The 24184-nt window shown below is 45.6% G+C and overlaps 4 protein-coding genes across 8 annotated transcripts; 2 read left to right on the top strand and 2 right to left on the bottom strand.

Annotated features, from left to right (window-relative positions):
* Positions 1-336: 336 nt before the first annotated feature.
* Positions 337-3145, top strand: LOC129598356 (uncharacterized). 3 transcript variants are annotated; one of them, XM_055496222.1, is made up of 3 exons: positions 337-526; positions 626-799; positions 2142-3145. In XM_055496222.1, the coding sequence occupies exons 2-3, from the start codon at positions 664-666 to the stop codon at positions 2786-2788; spliced, it is 783 nt and encodes a 260-aa protein (XP_055352197.1). In that variant the 5' UTR covers positions 337-526; positions 626-663; the 3' UTR covers positions 2789-3145. The 3 variants fall into 3 exon arrangements, with proteins under 3 accessions (XP_055352197.1, XP_055352196.1, XP_055352199.1); XM_055496221.1 differs by having other exon boundaries at positions 337-539; XM_055496224.1 differs by lacking the exon at positions 337-526 and adding an exon at positions 1106-1183 and having other exon boundaries at positions 663-799.
* A 210-nt stretch (positions 3146-3355) lies between these two features.
* Positions 3356-8743, bottom strand: LOC129598355 (anillin-like). 3 transcript variants are annotated; one of them, XM_055496218.1, is made up of 11 exons: positions 8344-8743; positions 7559-8164; positions 6936-7277; positions 6569-6739; positions 5609-5779; positions 5400-5550; positions 4917-5108; positions 4670-4839; positions 4087-4362; positions 3671-3757; positions 3356-3612 (listed from the first exon to the last, which is right to left on the bottom strand). In XM_055496218.1, the coding sequence occupies exons 4-11, from the start codon at positions 6698-6700 to the stop codon at positions 3496-3498; spliced, it is 1296 nt and encodes a 431-aa protein (XP_055352193.1). In that variant the 5' UTR covers positions 6701-6739; positions 6936-7277; positions 7559-8164; positions 8344-8743; the 3' UTR covers positions 3356-3495. The 3 variants fall into 3 exon arrangements, with proteins under 3 accessions (XP_055352193.1, XP_055352195.1, XP_055352194.1); XM_055496220.1 differs by having other exon boundaries at positions 7559-7995; XM_055496219.1 differs by having other exon boundaries at positions 7559-7995; positions 8209-8347.
* A 2339-nt stretch (positions 8744-11082) lies between these two features.
* On the top strand, positions 11083-12939 carry LOC129598364 (uncharacterized). Its single transcript, XM_055496235.1, is given in 3 exon segments — positions 11083-11397; positions 11400-11603; positions 11941-12939. Coding segments are annotated over 3 exon segments (882 nt in total). The 5' UTR covers positions 11083-11333; the 3' UTR covers positions 12555-12939.
* A 1327-nt stretch (positions 12940-14266) lies between these two features.
* Positions 14267-23812, bottom strand: LOC129598368 (uncharacterized). The gene is made up of 24 exons (XM_055496238.1): positions 23654-23812; positions 23246-23440; positions 22915-23139; positions 22718-22846; positions 22604-22663; positions 22425-22498; positions 22243-22330; positions 22118-22168; positions 21998-22051; positions 21750-21816; positions 21444-21693; positions 21232-21382; positions 20922-21045; positions 19579-19728; positions 19197-19269; positions 19079-19133; positions 17685-17804; positions 17515-17612; positions 17386-17440; positions 17234-17307; positions 16677-16856; positions 16063-16193; positions 15926-15993; positions 14267-15104 (listed from the first exon to the last, which is right to left on the bottom strand). Exons 2-24 carry the CDS (start codon positions 23375-23377, stop codon positions 14958-14960), a joined length of 2556 nt encoding a protein of 851 aa, XP_055352213.1. The 5' UTR covers positions 23378-23440; positions 23654-23812; the 3' UTR covers positions 14267-14957.
* Positions 23813-24184: the final 372 nt, after the last annotated feature.

The following is a 24184-nucleotide window of genomic DNA, read 5'->3' as shown; positions in this document are numbered from 1 at the left end:
GTTCGCAACCACCGCTAGTATAAATTTAATAATATAATATTATACAGGATGATATTGTAATTACTAAGTGCTGTACATAATTATGTAAGTATTGCGCAAGTACGACGTACTGATACTTAAGTAATCTACCCTAATCCTGCACTTTAGGGAAATTTGTACAGTGCCACCAGATGTTACCAGTGCACGCACGATCCATTTCTGCAGCGTAACGAGTGCATTCGCGATTCTCATACACGGCATGCATTGTCGCACTACGCATACCGTATAAATTTCCTTTAGGTACAGGGTTACAAGTACAGTGTACAGTACATATCTTATACAAAAGGTTTAAATACATCGTATCAAACACACCGTGCGTTAAAGCCCGAAAAACCGGTGGTGTTGCCGATGTTGCAGTTGCTTAGAGCCAGTTGAATTATAATTTGTGTGTTACACATCATAAGTATCTCGAGAAAAGCGGAAAAAATTATCTGTTTCCTTCCGTGCCCAATTCAAATCTCCATCTCCCTGCAATCTTTTGTTACTCGTAACAATTACTTGTATATATTTATTTATATTTATATTGTATACATATGAATAACTATATTTATATATATTACTGTTTATATTATTGCATTCTATTCAGATTCCGCATTGATATTATTCTGTTGCGAGCGAGCTACAATGTGTGTGCGCAAATGGAGGATTAAAGTGTGGTCAAGGTGCAGCTGGTGTTTACTAGTGTTGCTACTGCTGCTACAATGGCACTGCTCGGCGGGATGTCCGCCACCATCTGCAAAGTCAAAGGCGGGACCGGATTGTGAGTAGTATTCACTACGTACAGTACTCGTATTTACTATTCGTATCTTCCTACCCATACAATCTTACCGTCCAGAGCGTAATTTCCGTGGGCCACTAAATAAGCGTAATTGTTACACAAGCTTTGAGTTACTAAATAACCGTAATTCCCGTGGGGGATGGAGAAATCAGCTCGTGGTCGGTGTCTGAGTGAAGCTTACAATAATTGTTGTTAGTCTTAAAAAGGCTTTAATTTTTAATTCGACCGTACTGGTAGAAACGATTTGTGCTAGTCGTTTTATGATTTCATGCAGTCATTATTATGCAGCTCAATGATTATGTACTGAAATAACTGAAGGCAACGAGATCGTTCAGTAACGGCGAATGCATGGTGGAGAAATACGAGGTTTGAAATACTTGGTTTGGTTTAATTTACAATACTTGACTTACATCTCCTAGAAGGATGATTTTATTTTATTTTATAACGTCTTCCTGAAAGCGTAATTTAAATACAGTATGACGTTTTCTTGTACTAAGACTTCTACAGGAGAATTTTACAACAGAGCAGTACGAGTACGAGTACATGTAGTACATTAATACTAGTACTACGAGTGCACAATAATATTGTGCAGAAGTGGCGTCTTACTTGATTAATTTTTATTCGTGATTTACAGCCATTGAAGATTTGTGGACCTCCATTGTCAAGTGACATAGCCACGCGTGCGGTGGCCATGCCAGGCTGTTTTAACGTAAATCTTTGAAATTCATGACTGCATTAAATTTTATATAGTCTTGAAAATGCAGAATAACACACAGTATTAGGCAAAATAAATTCGTTTTTGTTTTTCTTTCAGGGTTATGCACTGTTAGCCTGTACGGCTAGCATAGCCGCCTATGGAGGATTTGTCATAGGCTGCTATGTTAACCGCAGGGGCTCCTACCGCATTACCCTGAAGAAGAAACAGAGAAGCATTTATTTTCTCTAATGCTGTGTATTATTCTGCATTTTTCAAGACTATACATAAAAATTTAATGCAGGAATGAACAAAGTCATGAATTTTCAAAGATTTACGTTAAAATAGCCTGTGGCATGGGCCACCGCACGACGGTTACGTTGTCACTTGACAACTGTACTAAATGCAATGGCTGTAAAATCACGAATAAAATCAAGACGTCACTTCTGCACAATATTATTGTGCACTCGTACTACCAGTCCACCACTGCTCTTAAAGCAATCATAATATTACGGTAATGATTTTCTTTAAATTCTAGTAATAATTTGTAGAGTACATATAGTTATGCCGCTGCCATATCATGAAAGTTAGCAAATAACTAAACTGACAATAATGTCTTGTGGCGGATAGTAAACGACATGCTGGTGGAGGCCTGGCAAAGTAACCGACAGGACGACCGCATCACCCTGGCGCGACTGGCCCCGAGCCCGGACGTAGCGGACAGCGTGACGTACCGGCCGCGACTGGGGAAGAATGTGACCTTTAACTGCAGCGTGCCGGCCGACGTCGACTGGCGCGACGTGTCTTGGCTGCACCAGGACCGGACCGTCTACGAAGCCGGCCGACCAGTGGAAACCAGTCAAGACACCACGGGACAGTCGTACAACTTCACCCGCGTCAACAGCACCCTCTTCTTCTCCGTCCTCAACGTCAGCACCTGCGTCGGCGGCGCCGTCCTCTGCGTCGCCACCCCCTCCGTCCCCTCCAACTACTCGCCCCGCCCCCGCGTCTTGCAGCGCTACCAGCTGCTGCCGCTGATTACGCGCAGCAGCGACGTCTTCGCCGCGCCCAACGCTAGTTACATCACCGCCAGCGAAGGCGACGATGTCATGGTGCCGTGCTGGATTCGGCTGCCCCTCCCGGAGGCCATCCTGCGCAACATGCGCAACCACTTCATGGTGCGCCATAACGGCCGCATCGTCCGCGGCCCCCCGGAGGCCCCCTACGGGCCCCTCTTGCCGGCCAGCGTCCCCTCCAACCCCTGCCGGACCCCATAATCCTGTCCAACCGCAAAGAACGACCAGCGGACAGCCCCGGACAGGTGCCGCTGTATATAGGCTATTTCGCGGCCGTCAAGCTGGCCGACCGCGGCGCGGTGGAGTGCTGGTTCCGGCCGCACCCTGGACTGCATGAGTGGATTGTGCACACGACGGCGCTGTTGGTTTTTCCCAAAAATGACACTAACACATAACAATGCCGCCACTATATTTACGCCTCCTACCGGGCGGTTCAATTTCCATTATAATTATTTCACTGTGGCTGCAAATGTAAAATCTTCATTATATAGATACGTACTTACAGTTTTTCTTGCAACTGCATGAATTTTAAGAAATCCAAATAAATTACTACTCCAGCTCCGGGTCATGTTATGGTGAAAATGCGGTAATTGTGCAGCATCTTGATTATGAACTTATAACGCATCATTTCTCTTATACCTATACGTATTACATTACTGAAGTACAGTAGTAATCCATAACTGTATTCTACCTAGTAAGTAGCACCTACAGAGTACTACCTACTCTACTCGCACGGGCAGAGAAGTGAGACACCATGGGGTTAACGGGATGGCTGACGGCTTTAATTCTAAATTGTCATTTTGCACAAAGCAGCCGCTGTAAAGATCTGAGACCGCTCTGTTAGATGGCAGAAAGACCGACATGATAAGATTGCAGGGTTATGAAACAGGAAATTTTTAAGTGGCTACTTAAACGGCGTAACGGTGGAAGCAGAAGCGCCACATGAGCAGCGTGGAGCCGCGCAGCACGCACCAGCGCCGGATCCACTCCGTCTGCGAGCCGGGATCGTGGAAGCAGTAGAAGGTCTGCAGCGATCAGTTAACCATTAGTCAACGCATTACTGCAGCGCACTTTCAGTTTTACCAGGAAAGCGGCCAGCGGCACGTTAATCTCCAGATCCAGCATCACCTCCGTGTCCAGCACGACACCGCACTCCTTCACCAACAACGCCTACCATCCATCCACAAGTTAGCATACATTATAAACATTTTACGGAATTTTTTTTTAACTGAGACATTCTTCAGAAACCCACAGAATATTCAAGAAAATTTCTTTTGTGATTATTTGGCATTCCGCTTAAATGTTTTTCAAATCAAAACAATTCTGAAAATAATTTCTAAACTATTTCATCCGTGTTTATTAGTTTTTTCTATCAAAAAATTATAAAAGTAATGCCTACAATATGTTTTCCGTAATTATTCGAGTTCGTTCGATTTGTTTCTACAAAGATAATTTTCAGAATAATTACATAAATATTTTCAAAATGCGGTCAACGCTACCTCGGACAGGACGTGTCGTTTCCGGTTGTAGTTGTCCACGTTGAGAGTGACGCTGCCCAGACTCATGACATTAGCTAATTCGCTGGAAGCGGGATTAACGGACGCCCGGAAGCCGACAGCGCTGTGACTTCCGGCGGAAGCGTCGGCGTGTTTGGTGGCCGATTTGGGTAGGGCGGCCATCACGCGCTTGAGGAAATTCCCGCCATGCGTCGGCGTGGAATGGGACGACGGAGCGGACGCCGCCGGATGGAGGGGGGCGTGCTGGCGACCGACGCGCTGCACAAGCAACACTTGATTTATTTTAATTCAAATGCCATCTTTATTCGAACGAAATTAAAGCTGCATTCTAATTCAACTGAATTCCTAAATGAATTAATTTAATTTCCGTCGCGATGCAATTTAATTTTTATTTTATCGCAGATACAGTAGATCTTCATTTTAATTCAATTTAATTTTTACTTGGATTCATTTTAATTTCCGTAGTATTTAATTTAAATTTTACATACTTAATTCAATTTAATTTAATTAAATTAACATTAGTTAGTTTTTTTCAAGGGGAAATACAAAACAACGTAACACTCACGATGAGCGTGGCCTCCACTTCCAGCAGGAAGCCGCACTGCACGTCGACGAACTGGATGAAATTGCCTAACAACAAACGGCCGCGCGCGTCGAACTCGGAGAGCGGCAGGGCCTCGGTGGCGTGCACCTGCTCCAGCAGCATCACCACGATCACCACGAAGTACTCCGCAGCTGCACACCGATAAATAAACAGAATTATTTACAAAAAACACTCATCTGGACAGATTTGTTGGCAGGGAAGCACGCACTGCTGTCGGCTTTGAGATCGGCCAGAAAATCACTGCTGACGTCCAGCTGGAAGCCGCGGAAGGTCAGCGCGGCGCTGTAGCTGGGATCCTGCAGCGGCTGGATGGTCAACGGATCAGCGCCGGCGCTGCGCAACTGCTCGATGGCGCGCTGGATGCGACGCGCCTGCGCCAGACAGCCTTTCCGTTTGCGCGCTAACAACGACACCCAATTGAAAATATTTTCATTATAAAATGAACAAAAATGTCCAGAATATTCCAGCAATTATTTCAAACGTCGTCCTGAATTCAAAAATTTAAAACATGCAGAGATTTAAGAAAGCAAATGAGTTTCTCGAAAAAGTACTCAATAAATGATCACAGCGATCGTCTTTATTTTAAAGAAAGAAAACTCCATAAACGTCAAAAAAACAATTACGACATAGTCCAAAAATTATTATGAAAATATTCTAAGAATAAGAGGAAAAATTAGCGCTGAAGACTGACCGGCGACGAGGAGCGTGCGTTCGGCCTCGACGCGCGCACTGATGATGGAGCGGTCGGTGGAGGTCTGCGCGGAGCCCTTCTGCGCGGCGCTGATGGTGCGGCGGATCTGGTCCGCCACCGTCTCCTGGTACTCGGCCTCCGCTTCCAGATCCTGTGTAAAAACAGCGTCAAACGCTGACCAGCGCCGCTAATGAACAGATCGGACGTACGGTGATGTGTTGGCGCAACCCCATGAGCAACGGACTGCTCTCCGCGACGTCCTTCACATTCCCGACGGGATGGGGATCGTCCAGCGCCTGGCTGAGGTCCAGCGGGGGAATGTCCGGCGAGCGGGAGCGGATGGGGGACGGCGCGAAAGCGGGAACAGTGGGGATGCTGGCCTAATGTTAGGGAGAAAAGCACAGTGATAGTCAAGCAAGATGAACGTATGGCCAAACGGCTGTCGAAGAGTGCCGCTACCATAGGCGCGGAATGCACTGATGCCAGCGCATTCAGATGTAGCGCATTAGGAAGGTGTCAGTGTCGGCAGAAAGCCAAGCTCATCACAACACTACGCATACCGGCATCCCTTTGTTGTCGCGGGCAAGAGCGCTGAGCGCAGCACTACCGTGTGCAGGCAGCGTTGAATAACAACGTTTACAACGCAATCACACCGCCATTCAACACACCACTACACGCATGCACTCTATACTATAACATGCACGTTAGGAATTCCATTCAACCACTTCTAACTTCTACTTTCCATCTGAAATATTTAATAAAAACTGCATTTAAAATACATTTGTTTAATTATTTATTTCCCAGCTTTCGTTGCAAAAGTAAACAAGGAAATGGTAAATTGTTATGAATTACGGACTGGCTGTTAATGTTATCGTTATTTGCAGCAGTTGTTCTATATTACTTTATTTTCAATCGATCGGCATTGAATTTGGTCAATTTGCCCATTTAAAACTATAGAAATAATAAAATTTGTTAAAAGTCAAGATCTTCATTGCAAATCCCTTTAAAATTCTCGACTGATTTGATTAAAAGCACGAGAAAATTAATACGGAAGGTTTCAAGCCTCGACACACGTACCGGTATTAAACTGGTAAAGTACTATTACCGTAAGTATAGCTGTACAATATTCTTGCACAACTACAGATAAATGAAGGGACTACGAAACGTACCGGCTGATCAGCGTCGGCGGATGAGGGCGGCAAGCTGTTGTTGGAGACGCGTGACTGCTCGCCAACCAGCACACCGCGCACTCGCACTGCCTCCTCGTCCAGCACATGCAGATCGATTCCGCGCTCACTCATCCCGGGTGACGACGCCGATGCGCCAGCCGCAGTGTCAGTCTTCACGACAAACAGACAGATATGGGAGCGGTAGACAGTCAAAGTCATTTCCGGCCGTAATTCAATTAGCACTTGTACCATATTATTCACTTACATTATTCACTCATTAGTATTATATGTTATTATTTTATTCGTATCACTTGTTTTAATGTATCAATAATTAATGCACTGATTGTATGGTATTTTTTTATTTTACCAGCACGTCGTGATGCTGGACAGGGTGAGTGGCGGGCAGTGGGACCGGCAGCGACGGCTGATCTTCGTCCGCGCCGGTCGACTCGTCGTCCGTCGTTTCCGGTGACGGGAGGACGTCAGCCACCAACTCTTCTTCCGCTGCAGTCTCCGCGTCCGCTCCACTGGAGGTTTCTTCCTCCGCAGCACGAGACGCACTCCATCGAGCACTTCCGGCGGCCGCCGCCACTGGCGGACTGCCCTTCAGCGGCGAGCTCGGTGTCCGTGGCGTCGACTGCTGGCTGCGCTGGGGGGCCGGGCTCTTCCCCTCGCGCGCCTCCACCTCCACGGCCGACTCCACTTCAATCTATAATATACATAATATTATATAATAATCATTAACAATCACAATAACGATCTCATTCTTATTAATGACACTCTTGTTAACTATTAATAATCATTCTTCAAATTTTAGTATTATATATATTTTATCTAACGAATAAGTAATAATATTCAATTATTTTTCATAGTGGTTATGTTTCCCTGCGATTGAAAGAAGCACAGAATGATACACAGATCCTGATTACTGTGCTGAATATCCGACTACCCTGTTAGCTGTGAGTCAGTAGTGCGTCACGTTCAACTGACCTGTATGGATTGCGTTGGCGACTGGCGCCGTCCTCCCGTCGTGGCTGGACGCGGGCGACACTGGTCGCTGCGGCAGGCGTCTGCCACAATCCCCGCTGCGGTGTGAAGTGGAAGCGCGACGTGTAGGAGGCCACCGCGGACACGGGCAGCAGTGCGGGCTCCTGGTCTGTTTCTGCTTCTGGATGGGATAGTTTGGCGAAGCGCTTGCTGGGACTGGGCGACGGCAGCACCGCGCCCGGCGAGCACGCTTTGGCCTCCCACATCTCCCGCACCGAATCGAACTCGCGCTTGCGCTGGGCCATCGCGGACAGGGTGAGAATACAATCAAGAAACCAAATTCACGACGTCAACACGCACTTCCCTGTTCACAATGATCAGGCTGTCGATCGTTACTGTATTTAGCCGTTCGTGAGGCTTTCACTGTTGAGCAGCACACTCTGCACCGAAATCACAAGTTTAATGTACAGATAATAATAATATACAGATATACAAGGTTAATATACAGATCGATGTCATCGATCAATGTGTTAGCGATTAAAAAAAAAAAACAAATACGAAGATCGTGCAGATTACATCAACAACAAATGCGAGGAACCCGCAGGAAATCTGCAAAAATCAAAATGGCACGTTGACAGCTCCAGTATTCTTACTGTATATCCAATTATCCATACGCAGCTACCGAATATGCATAAGCGATAATCTTTTTCAATCTTCTCCCACCACTCTAAGGATAACTAGTGGTGGTTGATAACCACATCATTGCACCGAGCGGGAGTGATACTCACCGACAACTGTTTACACTGAAAGTTGAATGCGGCTGAAGGACATCTTTGAGCGCATTAAGAAAGTCAACATGCAGATACTTAGTGTTGATGGTATCGGTTTTTTCAAATTTGCTCTCCGAACTGTAGATCTGTTTTGAAGTTATTCATTGTTGAAGTCTTTTTTAGCGACCAGACGTTGAAGTCCTGCTAAGCGGGTTGTCTGCTCTTGGTGTAATAATAATAATAATAATAATAGGTGAATTGTAAACAGCAGATATGTTTTTGGAACACTTTATTCAGATATGTAATAATAGATATATACTTAATTTTATTCCGCTGTCATTTTATGAACAAATCCGTCGTAAACTAAACACAGATTGACACAGATCACTCTGTGTCAAAATTCCACATAGTAAGTATGCGGAAAAATTAAAAACGAAAGTACGATATTACATGTACGTACTGAAATTCAGAGACCTACAGCATGGTCTGTGTATAATAGTCCGCATTCTGGTTCGAAATCCCTAAAATCCAAGCGTGCTGGGTTGCTACGCGGTGTATGGGGTCTTTAGTATACGCTCTGTATACTGAAGTCCGTATTTACTATTCTTGTTCGAACCGACAGTGTATCAGTATACAGAGCGTATACTAAAGACCCAATACACCGCGTAGCAACCCAGCACGCTTGGATTTTAGGGATTTCGAACCAGAATACGGACTATTATACACAGACCATGCCTACAGAGACGGCTACCAAGTACCAACTTCTTTGCACCAGACAACTGTTTGGTTGGAGCATTTTGTTAAAGATAAAGATAATTAACAATTCTTCTCTGGTTAACTTCGCCAATGCCACTGGAAAATGGTATTGGATTGTGAAATTGGAAAAGTGTTACGTACGCTTTTTTTGGTTTTTGTCTCTGCTGTGGAAATGTATGCTCTGCTATGGAGCGTGCATCGCTTGACGATCAGTTAATTGCAGCACCTCGCGCTTCGCGCTCGGTGCAAATAATTATGCAGCACTGCATAATACTGCAGCAGTATTATGCAGTGCTGCACTGATGCCTTGCGCAATATAAATGCCATTCATGCGCCAGAAAATGTATAAGCTGATAATCCGGCAAAAAAACAATTCCAATCTACCAACACTGCACAGCGTCAGCCGTCAGGAATGAGTACGAGTATTAACGGGTTATCTCACTTATCTGTTATCATTCGGGCGCAGATCAGAAATGTTCTGATCTGCGCCCGAATGGCAACCGCCGTAGACGTTGTTTCGCACGTCACCAATTACAGGGATTACACAGTGCACCAAAATGGGAACTACGCATACGCTACGTATCACGTAAAGATTGGCGCATGGTAGGCGCACTGTAATACTGGGGAGTGGGGACACTAACTGACCGCAGATTTTACCGAGCACACTACTCTTTTTTATCAGGCATGTGTCTTTCGCTTTGTAGACCTTGGTTTTCTGTTAATTTTCATGTGCCACCCGTATTTGCAGACAGCACGGTTTGCAAACGCGCCCTAATTAAAAATTACAGTAGGAGTACGCGTTGCTATGGAGCAGCCACGACTTCCCGGCTACTCGAAGGCTACTGAGTCCAACCGCCCTCGGGCGGCGTGGCGGCGCAGATCAGAATTCTGATCTCAGGAATGATCTGAGCTGTTCATGAGGATCGTCCGATTAAATCATGATTGGCTTACCCATTGAACGCTAACGGTGGGCGTTAACCATATTTGTGCACCGAGCGAGCGCTAATTCCACTGAAAAATGGTACTCGTACTGGAAAATATTTGGAACTGGAAAAGCGTAACGGATTACGGACAAAATTTTATCATTGGAGATTTGACGAAGTCTTCAAAGCTTATTGCAGCACCTTGTAGACAAAAAATTCAATGTGGCTTCGTGCTCCGTAGTCCGTAGTCGTACCACGTAGCAGGCGTTGCAAAGCATTATTATTATACTTGTCAGTTGACGCTGTAATTATATTCAAATGCCTGTTGACCTTGCAGTTCGAAGAAAGTCTTCTGAAGGGCAAGTACTCTGTACTTGCTCGCGTTTACCAGAACGCCTGAGAACGGTCGGAAACACGAATCTTGACTGTTATGATGGCGGATTTGTTGCGTATTACATAATACAGAAACACTGTACAGTACATAACTAATCGACAAGAGTAGTGCGGTAGCGTGTCCGACCATTTCGGCATGGGGACATTTCGGCATGAGGACATTTCGGCATGCCGCTATTTTTGCAAAAGTTTAGTTACTGTGCTTAGCTTGCTTAAAGTCCGCTGGGTGCGCACCGTCTGCTGCGTTTAATTTAATGTGCTATTTTGCAAAAACAACTTTTATGTAACATTTCCTAGCTTTGCGAAAATTCAAACATCTAATCCGCTAAGCGTAATTATTCTGTTAAAATTATTTAGTATAATCATGGCTGAAATAACATTCTCCGTTACTAATCGCAAGAAGAAAGTGTTATGCTACAAAGGTAACGAGTATATACAGCACTGGAAGACCGGCGATGACAAGAGTGGCGAGTGTGTTAGCTGGAGGTGCCGAAGTAAAGACAGCTACGGCGCCCAACTTCGTTACAGCACCAGTGAAAACGTCGCTGTTGAGAAAGCGCAACATTCGCATGCACCGGATGTAATCAAGGTTATCGCGAAATCTACGAGAGAAATCATCAAAGCCCGCGCGGCCAGTACCATGGAACGCCCACGACAAATTATCAGCCAGGTCCAGAATGGAGTTTCTGTCATTGCTGCAGTTAAAATGCCAAGCTACAATGCCCTTGCACGCTGCGTTCGACGAGAAAGAAAAGTAGCGGGAATGCCGACAACACAAGTGAAGCGTTGGGTGACATTGACATTGGTTATTTCCACAAACCTACAGACCGTGGCCACCCCATATTTATTGCTGATACTGGTGCCAAAGATTCGTATCGGATTATTGTGCTTGGAACAGAAGAAAGCATCCAGCACCTGGGAAAGGCAGAAGTGTTAATGAGTGATGGGACGTTTAGCATTTCGCCACCGCTGTTCACCCAGCTGTACACAATTCACGCTGACGTTTTGGCGCTACTGTTCCCTTAGTGTACGGTCTATTGCCAAACAAATCGGAAGTTTGTTACCGACGTTTCTTCCATATTGTTCACGATGCCGTTGTTGCGAAACTGGGCTTAGAAGGGGTCAGCCCCAAGTGGATGGTAATGGATTTTGAGCAAGCCGCTATTATTGCTTTTCGGACGGTGTTTCCAGGATGGCGCTTGCGAGGTGAACAAATTTTTTAAAGATGAAATTAATTAACAAAATCTATAAATAAACGTCTGTTTTTGGATTCTTGGAGTACCTTGCTTTAACAGAATTGAAATAATATTTGTAGTAGTTAACTTATAACGCAAATAAATTTAATGTAAAATATTTTTGTTAATAAAAGCAGTCATTTTATAAAATATGTTATAAATACGTAAATTTATGTTGTACATACACACGAGATTGAATTGTAATTCTCATAATTCTAGATTGTTTTTCTGGTTTTCAGTATGTAGTTTTTTTTAATTCTTTTGTTTGCCATTGCGTTTCATTTGTAATGCTATTTTTTAAATTGCAGGATGCAATTTTCATTTCGGTCAAAGCATCCACCGGAAGTTGGTTGATCTCGGCCACGGCACATCATACGCAACGGACGCAGCATTTAGCTTGGCCTGCCGGAAGATACTGGCTCTCGCGTTTGTTCCTACTGCGGATGTGACTGAACTGTTTGAAGAAATGGTCTTTGCGGCAGATTTTCCATTTCCGGCAGACAACCCGTTTCTGCATTACTTGAGGAACACATATGTGGGCCGTAAAGTACTGACGCCAAATGGATTTAAATTCAAAAAACCATTGTTCCCGGTGGAGTTTTGGAACTGCGTGGATAGACTGAGCGGTGACGTCCATCGAACAACTAACCGACTGGAAGCGTGGCATCATGCTATCGAAGATACCATCAATCGAGACCATCCAGGAATATATGACTTCGTGGATTTGATTCGCTTAGAGGTCTCCCACCAAGAAACGAACACCGCCGATCGAATGGCCGGTACGTCTGGCCCTAAGCCACGGCGTAAGTACGCCGAGTTGACCAAGCGGTTGAAAAGCGTGCTTGGCCAGTACGATATAATGGGGCATTCGGATTTTTTGCGTTCTATTGCGTTAAACCTGGAAATCCTTTTGAGCCGTTAAATACAGCTACGGTAAATGCAGCAAATCATAAGTTTTTCATACATTTTTTGTTGGCCTTAAATAGCGTCAAACGCATTCTCCACTGTTTTAGTGCAGGTATATTCAGTGTTCACGGTACTTGCTGTATGTGTTCGTACGGATGTTTGTAAAGTCGTTCAAGTGTAGATTTGTGTTCATTACTTAATGTTTGTGCTTGACTTACGTGGTACTTGTGTGTACATTACCGTATTATCGCATACTTGTTTTTTTAGAAACTGTTCAATTTAGTTTTGCTGCGTTATCATTCGCTGTCTCTAAATGTGCCATTCATTGTTTCTGGATGTATTGTAAACTTCCTTCTAGTTTTGTTTTGTTTATTTATTTTGTTTAGCGTCACAACCGTTTGTCAGTCTTAACTCAATAACAATACTTAAATATGGTATTCCGAAATGTTTATATACCGAACGATGTACTGTAGGTAGGACTATTGCTTCTGAAATTATAGTAATAGACTAATAGTACCTAAAATTAAAGTAATTGTGACAAAGTAACCGTATGCCGAAATCTAGTATGCCAAAATTTAAAAGCAAATAGTATATGCCGAAATGTCACCATGCCGAAATTTCTTTATGCCGAAATGTCTTATGCCGAAATGTCACAATGCCGAAATATCTTTATGCCGAAATGTCTTATGCCGATATGTCCTATGCCGAAGTGTCCCTATGCCGAAATGGTGGCGCACCGTGCGGTAGGACTACAGACAGTTGCAAGCAAACGTATCCCCCTCGGGCTTTCATTTGTATTCTTACATAGTTGGCATGACTCGCCAGTCGCCACTACCGCTACGCTATGTAGAGTCACAGACTTCGTATTCAACTGCGCAGTGCTTGTAATTGTTCGATTTCGGTGTTGCACACGTTTATTTAAGAAATTCTCAAATTTTAGCATAGGAAGATGCAGTTACTCCTTATCGTACTGTTAACAGTATCTTTATCTACTGTTGACAGTCGACCCGTCATCCCACCATACGTTGCAGGACCAAATGGGGAACCGATTCCCGTGGGAAATTTCAATGACCTTTGGCAACATCTCCAGTATCATAATTTCTATGGGCCACATAGATCGAATTATTATCCTGGATTCTATGGAGACTTAGACCCCTATAAAAAACCATATGAATATCCTACTAATCCTCCTGATCCACAGGAGGAGAGGAATAAGTTTATAATTCCCTTATGTATTATGGCGGTGGTGATCTTTGTGGCCTTACTGGTGGGATTATTTTTTTATTTACGTAAAAGAAACCGATTGTGCTTTAAAAAGAATGTTATCGAATCGGCACTCCCGGATTTGACTGAGACGGAATGTTTTGCAACAGCTCCTCCAATGGAAGACAGCGATAGCGAGTCCCCGCCCCCTACATACGGTGTCCTTTTTCCATCCCATAAAGTGCGTGTGACCGACTTACTGTATAATTGGTGGCTATACTGTAGCCTATAATCTTTATTTATCATGCCGGTCTACGCCTCCTGTTCCACCCGGATAGCCAATGACTTAAGTCGAAAATCAACAGGAACTTGAGTGTTACAAATTTCACACGAATATGTATTCGTATTCCAATTGAGGCGCTGTTACAATTCTGTCTACTTATCAATTATGTAAATATTTCAATACTATGATTATTTGAGAGCATTTGGCTATGATCTGTTGCGATAGCTGAATAATTTCGTACGATACAGTACTTCATGCTTTACTACAATAAAAAACGCAGTTACTGAAGCTTCATTTTTCCAGAAATTAACTCGATCAGCGTCTAGAAAGATAAAATAAACCAGAAACTGAATTAATCGAAAATTAGCGGTATGCAACAACAACGGTGAAATGTGTACTAGCCAGCCGCCCGCCCACGGCGTCCGTGACAATACCGATCCATAGGCCGCGGGACACGGACACGGCACTGCCAAGAAACAAAACTAGCCAGCTACAAATCAAATGACAACAGCGCAACCAGCCCAAGCGCCCTTCACCGGGCCTCCGCGGACACCGAGCCGAAACGCCTGCCACCGCGCCAACCCAAACCCTCTTTTTCCTAGCAGCTCGCCACTGATCTCGTCCCCTTGACGATGCATGTATTCACTGTACAGATTAAACAAACATAAAAGGAAGAAGACGCTCGAGTGAAGACCTGCGCCGGACGTCTGTCTGTCAGACACTGTCTAAGCAGAACAGAATGCAGCACGCAGCGCGGAGAAGGATTCGGTCGACAGTCCGCTTACACGCCGTTCCACCCGTACAACGCCGACCAGCCACAGCCAAAACGATGAAATGCTATAACTACGCCCCACCATCCCATCCTGCAGCAGCAGTATCCCAGCCCGAATTCCGTCCCGACCCGTTCCCGTTCACACACCCAGACCCGACAAGTCAGAGCAGCTCGTACTGCCGTAAATGCATCCTCTGGATAATGTCGCGGCAGTCGTTGAAGACACGCCGAATGTTCTCCGTGTCCACGGCCGTTGTGAAGTGTGGATAGCAGAAGTGCTTCCCGTCGTTCGATGCCGTGCTGATCCTCTGAAAGCGTTCAACAATAATTACCACAAAATCTAACTGCCACAATTATTGCACACCAAAGTACAAAAGTACTGAAAATTAGTTAACCAAATTATCAACAATTAATCAAAGAAAATATGATGGCGGCTGCACGCTAAATCGCGATACTAAGTTGTTGGAATACTTGTTAGGTTTAGTATGCATGTATTCGGAGGATTCAGATTTTGACAATATCGGTAGAGCCTCTTGGAATTTTTTCTTAAAAAATGTAAGGATCCATCACAGGGTATGTTTATTGTTCTGGTTAATTACTTGCTGTATCGTTTTAACAAACTGTTTCATTGTGTATTATTTGAGCTATTTTTAATTCTTGTCTGTCCTGGGCGCAATCGATTACAAGGATAACACGAAGACGCGTTCAAATTGAATTTTACAGTAGTTAGTAGTACAACCAACATAGACTTAATTACATAATTCGTATTACGGTAATCATACAATAAACAAACGAAAACAACGTCACAAGTCCCAATTGCCGACAACAATATTTTTTAAAAGTTGGAAATTTAAACTTTACTGCAGAAAGGCATACGAAACAAATACAAAGTCTAAAAAAGTTGAATTAAATGGTGGCATACTGAGTCCAAAATGGTTTCATAAAGATGGTATAAGAAGCCAAAGTTGGTAAATTGTGGTATGCAGAGCCTTCACCATAATAGAAATTACAACCGTAGTAAATAGCTAAAATGTCTCATATTAATTAGCCATATACTATTAAAAAAATATTAAGTGAACAAAAATGAGAAATATCAGTAACAGCACTACTAGTACTCGATCGATCGTACCAGAAATTCATCGCGGATGAAATACTTGGCACGTACGACTTCCGGATGTTCTCCGGGCTCGGCTTTCGCTATAAAAACAGAATACAAAAAACTGAGGACCACACAACGAGCCAGCGGAACGATCCAAGCGGACTGACCATCGGGCGGCGTGACGTAGCGGCCGAACTCGGGGAAGTAGAGCTCCAGCTTGGAGCGGCCAGCCAGGATCTTCTCCTGCAGCTGGTCCATCTTGTTCAGAAACAGAATCACCGATATCGTCCGCAGCCACCTGCAATGCACAACCAACGCTGCATTCTTCCTCATTTTTCTTAATGAAGTGAAATGCACAGGCTTCGTCGATTATTATTCAGCACTTTTGTTAATTCAATCTTATTATTTTTAACAGAAATGACGTAACATTTTGTTTTAACTATCAAGTAATATTTTCGCTAGTTTACAGTTAGTCCATTTGTGATAATCAACGTTAATATTATGTTATTATTGTTGCTCATTAACCGATAAACAGTTGCACAGTTTTATCGAGCTACCAATGAACCTTTTTGTCTATAAATTAACAGCAGCACAATTTCTGATACATAAAATAAATTAATATGTATTCTTGTTGTTGATTATTCTATCATAATTTTCCAAATACGTAAGTAATATTTACCGCTGTTCGTTATAATTGAATAATCTGCTTAATTAGTTCTGACTATTTTCTTCAGCTTCATGCTGCGCCGTGAACAAAGGAGTGAATGGCACTGTGACTGACCGGTTGTTCCATATGCTCTTGAAGAGGTCGAGAGATTCCTTGAGGCGGTTGGTGGTGATGTCCTCCATGAGGACCATGTCGTAGCTACTGGAGGACGTCACGTAGATGATGGCGGTGACGTCGTTGAAGCACTGGATCCACTTGCGCCGCTCATCCCGCTGACCGCCCACGTCGAACATACTACACGCACACATACAGTAAAGACGCACCGTTACTTTCCCATCACGTCAACTCAAGTTATAATTCCTTCATGTATTACTACTGCTCTTGTGCTGGTCAATTTATACAAACACTACATTTAACAAACTCGTGAGGTCTTGGTCGGGAAATAATTCAGCAAAAATTAGATAAAGGAACGATTTTATGACACTTAACCCCGCTTTATAATGATGGCGTTGGCACGATGAATAACTGTACAAATTAGGATTCGGAATAAATTGAATGAAAAATATGAAAATAAATTAGAAAAACAATTATTGTCAGTATAATTCACATGAATACGTTTCAATTAAATAACAACGAATGTAATTCTGACTTCTGACTACGACAGCACTCACTGGAAGTTCACTCTGTCCACGGTGAATTTGGTTTCGAAAATGCCGGAAGTCTGAACGCGAGCGCGAAGGATATCCTGCAGGCGGACAAACCAACACACGTCACAATGCCGCTGACAATTAGCATTTACCATTGCCCGGGGACGGGTACGTACTTGCTCGGAAGGTGAGTAATCTGGACGACGAACCGATCCAATCTTATCCAGGAAGCTGCAACGACACACCGCCACATTATCCCACCTGCGGGCATTAAGGTAAGTAAGACGATCTGATCGTTGACTGACTATTTGGCACAGTCGATCAGCTGGTATTCGTTGTTGCGCTCGAAGCAGCGCTGCACGCCCTCGTCCGCCCACAGCGCCTCCGCGTTGTCCCAGAACTCCTACGGAATCACGTTGGCTCAGGTGTCACTAACATGTCTCGCCAAGGCAAGACAACGACTCAAACGACTCACTTCGGGATACGTGAAATTCTCCACGTTGGCGATGCTCTGCATGTAGTCGACGCGCGGCTTGTTCTCCGGCCGCTCCAGCGCAATCGGCGGCACCAGGATCGACATGGACCCCGTTATCACCTGCAATCACACCCAGACACCACTTAATTATTCCTGCCACACACTTCCATCTGGCAACTAAAGAATGCCATCGTTCCTGATGCCAATCAGCACAACATTCCACCCGTGCTTACCAATCCCATATTCTCATACGTATCCTCATCGTATCGCGCAAACCAACAGCGCGAAATACCAGCGTAACTACCTTCAAATCAACGCCTTATAACAACGCCCTGAATAACTGCAAATTCTCTCGATGGATAAGGAGAAACCTTGCGCCCGCGGTTAAATGGCTAAAATCAATTAAATTAAATTAAATTACGTTACGCAGCGCAGCCCTGACTGAGCTACATCCCTGCCTACGGCGACACCGTGCGCCCACGGAAATTCAACATGCTCCCGTCGGCGAGCGGAATAATTAGTGGACTACATTTAATTACAAGGCGTCCTGTGCCGTGCCGCTTCGCAAGCACATGGCAGCCGTTTCCATCGCGGCACACCAGCGCACGGGTAACGGGCAAGGCTCCAATCTAGTTCAACAGCACGCGCACGGCTGCGAATTGCGGAGCGGGACCGCCGCTCGTCCAGCTGCTGCAGGCTGCAGCACGGCCGGAAGCATGAAGCATCGTAAGTCGTAACCAGCCCACAGATAAGATAAGCCGCATCGTAAAATCACCACACACTGACACAGCCACACGGCTGGCAGCGTGTGTGGCCGCACACTCCCCTCGAACGACAGCTCCTGCTCTACTCCGGCCAATCCCTCATTTCTCACAATACACACGGACGGCGGGACGGTCAGTGTCAGCTGGTGAAACCAACAATACTACGCTCTAGAATCAACTGAAACCTTGCACATTTCCAGCTTCTAATCAGATCATTTCATTCATTTCAACATAAAACCGGGAAAGATTTGCAACGAAATATTTAGTTTTACAGTTGTTATTCAATTACAATTTAATTTATTCAATTACAATTTTAAGGGCAACAATTTTAATAAAATACAATGAACTAATTAATAACAACTGAAAAATACAAATACCATTATATCATTATTAGTAATCAATCAACTATTACGATTTCTTGAATTTCTTGGCTCACAACAGAAAAAATATTGGGACAATCAATTTTAAAAATGCATTTTCTTATTGTAAAACTACCACTTCATTTTAAAACAATTTTATTCCAAGTCGTTTAAAAAACCCAAAGCCGTTCGACTTTCAACCTTAAAACCGCAGTCATTTCCGCTGCGGCGATACCCCCAGAAAACCGCCTACAACATCAGCTCCACTCACCACAATAGAATCCTTAATATTCTTCATAATCTCCGCCGTCTTCTGCCGCTTTTCCCTGCAAAATCAAGCCAGCCATGAGCGTCTGCAGTAGCAACGCAGCGCGCAGGAGCGAGCTCACTCTTCATTGAAGCCCGCCACGTGCAGGATCCGCATCTGCTTCACAATGGTGCTCTTCCCCGACTCACCCGCTCCTACAACAGGCAAAATTTATTCACAAACCTAAAACTGCCAGAAACATAACAAGATAATCGCAGTCCAGCATTTAAACCGAATTTCAACAAGTCCCAGTACGAAACAGCAACAATCAGTCACAACCGTACGCAACAGGTTGTATCCCTGTACCCGCTGACGGTGTACTACGGGTGCGTACAGGCAGGCGATGGCGCGCGCCTCGCACGCCAGCAATTTTGCTTCCAGCACATTCAAACCGACGACCATCCCCGCGGACTCGTCAACAAACCGTTACAAACGGCAGAAACCCCCTGCAAACAGCCCCTTACCGAGGAGGAGGAGGCGGTGGGTGGCGCGATAGAGCTGCTTGTCGCGCTGCAGCTGCTGGTCGATCTTCTTGTTGGTCTCGCGCTGCAGACGTTCATCTTCGGGGTCGGTTTTGCTTCGCGAATTACTGAAGCATCCCATGCTGAGCAACATTCACCGCACACTCACGGCCACAATATCAAGCAGCGACGGGCCGGGCCTCAGTGGATCATCCTGGCCGGGGAAGGAAGAGAACAGATCAAGATTCAAGAGCGAGTGCTGCGACGACGGCCAAGCCTGCATTCGGGTACAGGCACGTTCTAACATGCGCGACACCAAATTACACTGACAGATCGCGTCCTTCTCAACGTGGCCAGCGCAGTGCGGCCGGGCGGGCAACTGACAATTATCTCCCAACAATCTGCCCCGTTTTATCCACCGTCTTCCATGCGCACGGAGAAATCAGGCGGACGACGAGCTGATCACACCGCTCTCGCGATCATTTGACGGATTTTTCGTAAATCAACACAAAACAATCCGAGAGCCCAGAAATGAATGAGCGAGTGACAGTGCGCACAGGCAGGCAGGCAGCTAACCTACAGGGAACTGACGACCGCGCGCCACGATTCCCACTGCAGGCCCTGCGCTCCGTTTCGCTACTCGGCGCGTGCCTCGCAACGGCCTGTACAGTTATCTGCTCGCCTTACTGGGGCTTCACCACTTCCTACCGGAATGCACGGGGGATGCGCACAGTTTACATAGTGCAATGATTTATTCTGTGGACGGCGGAATCGAGCGGAAGTTGGGCTCGATATTTGGGAGGCCTAATGAGTGAGTAATCAGGATTGTCCGGTGCGCAGCATTTGGAATACTTTATACTTCACCGTACGTTCTTCACTGTCTTAAAATGCACTGTTTTTAATGATTATCGACAGTTTGTTAACATAATAACTGCCAAGAAACCGATCTAGTCTTTTACTTCCAGTTGCAGCATAACTGCTGTCATAATATGATACTGTGATCAATTATTTCAGTTCAATTTCAATAATTAATAATTAACCTTGCATTTAGTTTTGGTTAAACCTGAACAACGAAAAATAGGCAATTAAATTATTAACGGCAAATTAAATAAAAACCAAACGTTATAAATTCTCCGTAGCCGGTGAATTCCGCTTCCGATTAAAAATAAATTCGTCAAAATAGAAACAGGCTTTGGCCGTAAGCAGTACTAACAAAATAGCAGTTAAAATGGGCGAGAAGCGCTGACCAGTGAGCACTGTAACACGAACACTCTGACAAATTGAGCGAGCACGAAGAAGACGTCGATGCGGATCATGCGGTTAGCCTAGTCGATAATCAGCAATTTATCCTTTGGTGACTTCGTGGATGGCGTGCGCCAGGTAGGCCACGTTCTTGGACGTCACGCCGGCCATCGATATCCGGCCGTCCTTCGTCAGGTAGATGGAGAACTCCTTCGTCAGGCGCTCAACCTGTAAATCAAATAATGATCAATTAAAATATCAACCAATGTAACGACTTCAATTTTATTTAATTTATTTTAATAAGTTCCTGACCGTGAAATAAACTGATGAAAATTATATAAATTAACGAATGCATTTATTTATAAATTCAACAGTAAGTAACCCAACCAAAAGGTCACTGCTGATTGTAGTTACCTGGGGCGGCGTGAGGCCGGTGAAGCAGAACATGCCAATCTGGTCGGTGATGTGGCGCCAGTCACGCGTGGAGCCCTCCTTCTTCAGATTCGCGGCCAGCAGCTCGCGCATCTGGATGATGCGCTCGGCCATCCCCTTGACGTCCTTCAGCCTACAAGCACCTTCCCGCTCAACGCCAACCGTCACCACAAGAACAAATTCGGCACTCTCACCACTGCGACGCCAGGTCCGGCGTGTTGAGGATGGTGGAGGCGATGCGCGCGCCGTGCACCGGCGGGTTGGAGTACATGGGCCGGATGAGGATCTTCAGCTGGCTCTCCACGGCCCTGGCCTCCTCCGCACTGCTGCACAGCACCGTGAAGGCGCCCACGCGCTCCCCGTACAGGCCCATGTTCTTGGCGAAGGACTGCGCCAGCACCACCTGGTGCCCGTCCGACACGAACTGCCGGACGGCCTGCGCGTCTGTAACACTCCAAACTGCATTTATTTGTACCGTGTTTGACCACTTTCGCTCTCACCGCGATCCGTGTCGCCGCTGGCGAAGCCCTGGTAAGCCATGTCGAAGTACACGAACAAATTGCGCGCCTACAACACCATTTAATTAGTTTTTATTTTTCCTACCCATACATCAAGCTTCAAGCAATATTCAATAACAAAAAAGAAATATTACTGAATATTTTACTGGTATTTTTATTTATTTTTATTAATATTCACCAACACATCAAGCAGTATTTTTAAGTATTTACAAACAAGAAATATTATTTACCTTGATAATCTTGGACATCTCGGCCCACTGCTCCGGTTTGGGATCGACACCGGTCTGTTACAGAAAAAACGAACGTCTCGTCCAGTGTTTTCACACGACTTCCGGTTCAGTGCATCTTACCGGATTGTGCGCACAGGCGTGCAGAAGAACGATGGACTGCTGCGGGATTTTCTGGAAAAATCAATTACAAACATTTTACCACCGTCTGACAAAAAACTGCAGGGATTTTTCGTAAGCGCGCTCACCGCTAAGTCTTGCAGAGCGCCGACATGGTCGAATCCGCAGGTCTTGGGATCGTAGTAGCGGTACTGCTTCACTTGCAGTCCGGCGTGCCTAACAACGCAAACAGTCAAGAATAAACATCCAATTGACAAGCGCTGATTAACCAACACCATCGCTGACAACATTTAACGGCGATGCATCGTACCGAAATATGGGCGTGTGGTTGCCCCAAGAGGGCGTCGGCAGGTACACCTCCTTGTTGCCTTTAAAGTGCTTCTCCTAAACCGCGCATCAACAACACCGTTAATAACGCCGTAGTCAAGCAACGCCACCGGTTATCTTAGAAAAAAAATTGTCAAAATTAATCAAAAAAATTCCCTTTACCAGAAACGCGGCGCCCACCCGCAGCGCCCCGGTCCCCGAGATGGCCTGCACCGTGACATTCTACAAGCAAAACGGACTTATATCCACTGCAAATACTGGCAACGAGTAGCGTACCAGTTTGTCCTTGATAACGTGGCTGTCGGGTCCGAAGGCCAGTTTGGCCGCGGCAGCGTTAAATTCCGCCAAACCCGCGATGGGCGCGTACTCCTTGTCCAGTCCCTGCTTGTGCAGCGTCTCCTCCGCCTGCCAACGCACAAAACACACACCCACACTCAGGCAACACGCACCGACCGCTAACTCAGCGTCTGTACCTTCTTGACGGAGGGCAGGATGAAGGGCTTGTTGTTGTCGTCGCGGTAGGCGCCCACGCCGAGATTCATCTTCTTGGGGTTGCTGTCGCGCTTGAAGGCCTCGGTGACGCCCAGGATGGGGTCGGGCGGGCCCAGCTCCACGTGCGCCCACCAGCGGCCCGGGTGGGCGCTGGCACTGGCGGACGTCGAGGGATTCTGATTGGTTTCCTTCGTGTTAGCGGAGGCCTGTCCGAAACACAACCACATCTGACACTGCTAGTCAGGACACACTTTCATCCTTGCTCATCGGAACATTTTCGCTAATTTTGGTTGTGCCCAACTGTCGACTCACCTCGGCGGAGGACGCGGCGCGGGCGGCGCTGGCCAGACTGCGCGCGGCCACCAGCCTGCAGCCCGCCGCCTGCATCTCCAGGCACCCCAGCCCCAGGCGCGGCAAATGCACGGCGCCCCACGAAACGGCCATCACACCGACAACAGCAATTGCAAGCAATTCAAGATCAATTCACGATGCTGCACTCCAACGGGCCTGCAACAATCCCAACGCAATCAACACCAGCCGCAGGCGCACTACTCGACACAACACCGTTTCAAAATCCAGCGATGTGATTGACAGCTGAAACTCGAAGACACTGCGTAGAAAGCTAAACAGCCACACAGCATCCACGACTTGACTGCGTGCTCTTATCGCTCAATCACGTCTAATCATGAATGATTATCGCAGTGATTATGCAGTAGCTACCTGACTTAGGAGTAGGCAATATTCACAATCCCACCGCACAGTCCATCCAAAATACTCAAATGCACAATTGAAAATCACAAGCAGATTTCAGATTTCTCAATGATTACCTCGAATATGTTTTCAAAAAATTTGTACCGATACCGTCGATACGAGTACGCAATTGAAATGATCTGCGTGCACGCATCGAGCGATAGCCAGGCAATTCATTTCCGCCATACGTGCGACCTGGGGCGGCTGCACGTTCCGCTCGGGGGAATGCGGCAGTTTTGCGACAGCCTGTGCAGGATGACTGCGGGCCGAACAGGCGATTCCAGTTTTTTTTCAATAACTTTAATCTTCCTTATCACACAATCTTTCATAATTTTTTTTCCCATGACAAATAAGAAATCTTAAAAACAAATGAATCATAATGCAAATGATGGACTAATTGCTACGCAGTACGTGCCACGCATACGCAGCGTAAACCATACGCAGACTGAACGTACGGCGTAGAGCGCATCAGCACTGGAAAATCACCACTGCTTTACATAT

This window comes from Paramacrobiotus metropolitanus, unplaced genomic scaffold (assembly GCF_019649055.1).
Source record: "Paramacrobiotus metropolitanus isolate TYO unplaced genomic scaffold, Prichtersi_v1.0 Parri_scaffold0000120, whole genome shotgun sequence".
In the NCBI taxonomy this organism is placed as follows: domain Eukaryota; kingdom Metazoa; phylum Tardigrada; class Eutardigrada; order Parachela; family Macrobiotidae; genus Paramacrobiotus; species Paramacrobiotus metropolitanus.
This window is presented reverse-complemented; position numbering and strand designations above follow the sequence as displayed.